General features: G+C 41.9%; 1 protein-coding gene across 1 annotated transcript; it reads left to right on the forward strand.

Moving 5' to 3' along the window:
- Positions 1-642: 642 nt before the first annotated feature.
- LOC138956769 (protein still life, isoform SIF type 1-like) lies at positions 643-4,784 on the forward strand (the record flags this gene model as incomplete). The annotated part of the gene is given in 2 exon segments (XM_070328039.1): positions 643-777; positions 2,815-4,784. A coding segment is annotated over 1 exon segment (96 nt), but the record flags the coding sequence as incomplete, so codon positions are not given.
- Between the last annotated feature and the right edge of the window lie 933 nt (positions 4,785-5,717).

The following is a 5,717-nucleotide window of genomic DNA, read 5'->3' on the forward strand; positions in this document are numbered from 1 at the left end:
AGGACGCCAGAACTTCCTAGTAAGCCACTGCCCAGTACTCGGTGCGGCCAGGAGTACTGGAACACTCTTGTAAACTCTCAATTCATAGACTTTCAAGTAACTCACCAACAGACTCGCAAATCTAGATCTAAACAGATTTCGATGAAACTCTCTTTCAATTTCCCCTGATTTGAATCTCCAGATCTTTGACAAAGAAGCTTCGACCACTTCAGTTATTTTACAACTGCAGTGTAATTCTGCTGGGTTCTGATTTTGACATCTCAATATCTGTGATTTATAAGTGTATGATTTGACCCCCAAAGCATGTAGTTTAAGGGACCAATGAGTCTCTTTGCTTCAAAGTCTTTGCTTAAAGTGTACGAACTTAATTTGACCCATTAAGTATCATAACCACTCTGAATAGTACTGAGTTTGACGAATCGACAAGCCTCTGAATCTTAAGATCTGTATAACCGAGTGTACGATTTCGACTCTTTCAGTGTTCTTACGGAGTTTGACGAATCGATCAGTGACACATATCACATCACCGACATTATACCGAACATCTGTCGACATGGTCCCTAGCCATATACCTACACACACTCTCACATCTGTGTACTCGCCATCTAACTCTGTGACCAGAGATGAATCTATCTTGTTAGTCCTGATCAACAGCTGAGTTGAGTGCTCAATACAAATCGTGCGGCCAAGAAGATGGAGTAGGATTCTTGCATTAGGGATAGTAGTTGAAGACGTTTGTCCATTTCGATGTGTTGAGATGTTGGAGCAAGTTAAACGGTAAGTACTTAAGGTGAATTCACTACCATGAAGTTCTTCTGGTGAAGATGAATAACTATTTCTGCGAGCAGAGATTTTTTTAAACAATCCCACGTGAAATGTTGCCTATTTCGATGGCAAGAAAAGTTGAATGAAGTGTTAGGAGCAAACGAAGGATAGCGTTGGTATATATACACATGTTTTGCTTTGATTTTAAACCATTACATTTTTCTGGTAATTATTGATATGATTTCTTCGATGAGGGGTTGTAAGACTATATAACGCATTTGCTCAATTTCTTGCGTCCTACACGAAAAAGACAAGCGTTGGCATTTAAAACGTAGAATGCTGCCGGTGACGATAAGAGTTCAATTCTTTTTTTCGAAATAATAAGAATGTCGCATTTTGATCAGCGCGTTGCATGCTTAGAAAGTCAAAATATTAGAAGCAGCTGAAGTGACAAGGATCGCTTGCACAGTTTTACAGTTTAGAATGTTCCGATTGATGATGTAAATTACAAGTAGGGTTTTACGTCGTTAAGTTCTCTTGAGGAAGAGCTGTTTATTGGCATCGAGGAAAATTCAGGAACCTAACTCTTAATCGAAAGACACTTGTCCTTGTTCGAATGGACACTTGATAACAAGAATGCTGGTTCTGAAAGTTAGAATTATCTAGCCCAAATCCCCCTTCCCCCCACACAAACAAGCATGCACGCACCAACACACACAGACACAGACACACACACACACACACACACACACACACACACACACACACAGAACACACACACACTGAACGCACACACACACACACACACACACACACACACACACACAGAACACACACACACACAGAACACACACACACACACACACAGAGAACACACACACACTGAACGCACACACACACACACACACACACACACACACACACACACACACACACGCACGCAAACACACACACACACACACACATCCACACATCCACACACAAAGACACACACACTTACATACCCACGCACATCCCTCATCACAGGCACACACACAGACATACACACACACACACGCACACACACACACACACACCACTGACACACACACACATACACACACACACATGCGCACAGCCACACACACACACACACACCCACACACACACGCGCGCGCGCGCACACACACACACCACTGACACACACACACACACACACACACATACACACACACACAAACACTACCACACATCCCTCATCACCAACCCTACACCCTTCCACCACCGCCACCCACCACCCCTCAAAAATAGGTTTCACGGACATGTCAAAAGCATGGATTTCAGAGATATAGACCGACCATGCAAGTGAGTTGCTGTGATCAATCTTTGCTTCAAGCTGTCGTCCAAAACGGAAAACACGTTTGGTGTTGTATTCTGCTATCTTCGCTCAAATGTCTGGCCTGACATTTCTTGCAGGAAAACTAGGATGATTAAATTCAATAGCATTTCAGAAGAATCGCATAGCCTAGCTGCTTTTCTGTGTTATCAAATATGCGAGGTAAGAATATGGCGTTGTGGCAGATGTTAAGATTAGGTAAGACAAAATATCGATCCATGAATACTTCCTGCGCAATGTGTTCTGCAGCATAAAAAAATAACATGAATGTAGATTTGACATTCAAGTTGTACAGTGGATTTGTGTTCATGAGGTTTTGAATATGGAACAAATCGAAAACATCTTCTGTGACGATTGTATTTGTTTGTTTGTCGACACTGATAATGTTTTTGAGGAATAGTTTTTTTGCTGAGCTATGTTTTTAGGTAGTCGTTATGGTTGTCGCTGTGTCTGTTGACGTTGTAGCTGTGCTAGCCTTCCTAGATCCTGTTGTCCGTTGTGGTTGTGTTAGTCGGGTGTGTGTGTGTGTGTGTGTGTGTGTGTGTATGTGTTTGTGTGTGTGTCTGTGTGTGTGTGTGTGTGTGTGTGTGTGTGTGAGAGAGAACGTTTTTGTGTCTGTGTGTGTTCTTCTAAAGAAAACTATCCAATGAACTTACCCTTTCTTTTTGTTGCAGAATCAAATCACCAGCAGCACGGCATGACAGATCCTGACAACTGAAAACAGAAGCCAATCCAGACGATCATCCCAGCCGATATTCGTTACCAGCGATTCACAGAATCCTCGCCAGGAAAATTGGCCTTCATTTTGCTCCCCTTTCGAAAATAATGCTATCAGGAACATCCGACGAGGTGAACACCAGTGCATCATACGCTGGCTAAGCCATGCGAACGACAGAGATATTGATGTGAATGAATGGCATCGGGCAGCGTGTGTCAGTTTCCTGCAGTGGGAATTTTGTCACTTTCATCCTGAGAGCGCGGGGGTTTGAACAAAAGAGCAAGTGCTTTTGAAGGTGGGGGAGTTTCTCTCTACTCGAATTCTACTCGGATTATCTGTTTTTTGTTTCTTGTTTTTGAGAAGAAGAAGCAGACAAAAGACAGAGAGCTTCTTTGAATTCTTTAAGGATTGCTGAAATTCATTTCAAGAATCATTTTTGAATTGTACGTATTAGATTGAGTTTTGGGGTTTTGTTCGATGTAAATTGAACCTCATGTGTTATTCGACGTCGACCAATTGTTTGTTGTGTTTCGTTTTGACGACAGGAACATTTATGTGCTGCAAGAACAATCCAATACTTTCTGAAGTTTTGTTCTCTCTCTATATCGACAAGAATTGAAGGGAATCTTCAGAAAAATATGTAAAGATCATAAACCTTCCATGTAATTCGACATCAACTAATTATTAGTTGTGTTTCGTTTTAACAACGACATCAACATTTACAATACAAGGATAATCCAACATTCCAGGAAAAGTGTGGTCTACGGTGACAACAAACAAACATTTCTTGTTTTCGAAGGAAATCTTCAGAACATTCTGCTGAAATCGTGAACTTCGTGTGTGGTTCGTCATCAACTAAGTCAGTGTGTGTTGTACTTCGTTTTGACAACGACAGCAACATCTTGAATGCACGGAAAACTCTGCTTCTGGAGCGTTGTGGTCTTTGTGAAAATCGACAAGATTTACCAATCTTAGAAGGAAATCTTCAGAAAATATCTGATGGGATTATAAACTTATTGTGTGATTCGACATAAAGTAGGCTAAGTGCGTGTTGCGTTTCGTTTTGACAACTGCAACAACATCTGGAATGTGAGGATGATTCAGTATTTATGAAGTTGTGTGGTCTTGTTGAAAAACGATACCGATTTCCTGTTTTCAAATTAAGGTTTCAGAAATTGTTGCTGGAATTATAATCATCATTGTTGTTGTTGTTGTTGATTCGCTGTTTCTGATACTCGGCTAACGCATGTCACACAATTATCTGACGTCCAAAGTAATCTGACCTCATATGTTTCGCCGATTAGGGGAATTTTCTTTTTTCACGAATAAACGATTTATGCAATATTAGATAACAGGTACTCTTTGTGACAAACAAATCGCAGAGTTTTCATTGACTTTAAAAAAAAAGAAAATTGGAATTTTCAGTTGTCCTGAAATAGTTGATATTTTGGATTCTTGTTCCTGTGAGCTTCGTGCACTTCATTTGACTATCCCGAAATCTCGGTAACTTTTGTCGTGAAGTTAGAGTCAGTATTCTGAATTTGTGTGTCAGTGTCGTGAAATTCGTGCCAGTTTCCTGAATTTTTGGTCAGTATCACAAACTGTGTGTCAGCACCCTGACATTTGTGTTAGTATCCCGAATCAAGTATCATTACTATCGATTCATCAATGGTAACAAAACACTTTCTCACTGGATGATTCAATTTTTCGTCTTTTGTGTACACATGGATTACTCGCTGATGATTTCCTCGGCAATCTTCTGTGGTGATTTATGTGTGTGATGGATTAGGTGTGCACTGTGAAAGTACGCGAGCACTGGATTTGGTAACCATGGGCAACAAGCTGTGTGCGCCCCTGTTGAAGAAGAACTATCGAGGACACGAAGGGCATCCCTGGAATATCAGGAAGGATTCGCACCTGCTCAGGTAAATGCAGACACTGATACACCCGCACGCACGTACCCATTCACACACGCACGCACACAGGCATACACACACTTACACACACACTCACACACACGTACACACACATACACACACACACACACACACACACACACACGTACACACACATACACGCACACACACACACATACACACACGCACATACACACACACGCACGCACGCACGCACGCACGTATACACACACACACAAGAAAACACTCTCTCTCTCTCTCTCTCTCTCTCTCTCTCTCTCTCTCTCTCTCTCTCTCTCTCTCTCTCTCTCTCTCTCTCTCTCCTTATCGTATCCTTTTTCATTGTAAAATAAACTTCGTTCGTTCGTTTTCGTTCATTCGTTCATTCGTTCGTTCATTCGATACACACAGTTGTACACGCACACATACAAGCACACACACACACACACACACACACACACACACACACACACACATACACACAAGCACGCACGGACGCACGCACGTACACACACACACACACACACACACACACACACAGACACAGACACACTCTCTGTCTCTCTCTCTCTCTCTCTCTCTCTCTCTCTCTCTCTCTCTCTCTCTCTCTCTCTCTCTCTCTCTCTCTCTCTCTCTCTGAGACAGACCTACCCACACACAATCCTCTTTCAACAGTGACACCATTCGTTTGTGGTGTCCTTTTAATGCTTGCTTGTCCATTTTGTTCCGCCTTGCATGTACGAATCACACGGTTGTCACAGATTAATTTTATGTTGGTTTGACATTTATGAAACGGTAATCTGTTGTAATGGATTAAACACAGCGTGGAACCTTTGGCATTTGCCACTTAAGTCCCCGTTTAAAGTAGTCGCCCCCTATATAAATTATGGTGCTGATGATATTACTATCCACAGTTGAGTATAGACACGAAGAGAGAGAGAGA

This window comes from Littorina saxatilis, unplaced genomic scaffold (genome assembly GCF_037325665.1).
Source record: "Littorina saxatilis isolate snail1 unplaced genomic scaffold, US_GU_Lsax_2.0 scaffold_2884, whole genome shotgun sequence".
Classification (NCBI taxonomy): Eukaryota; Metazoa; Mollusca; class Gastropoda; order Littorinimorpha; family Littorinidae; genus Littorina; species Littorina saxatilis.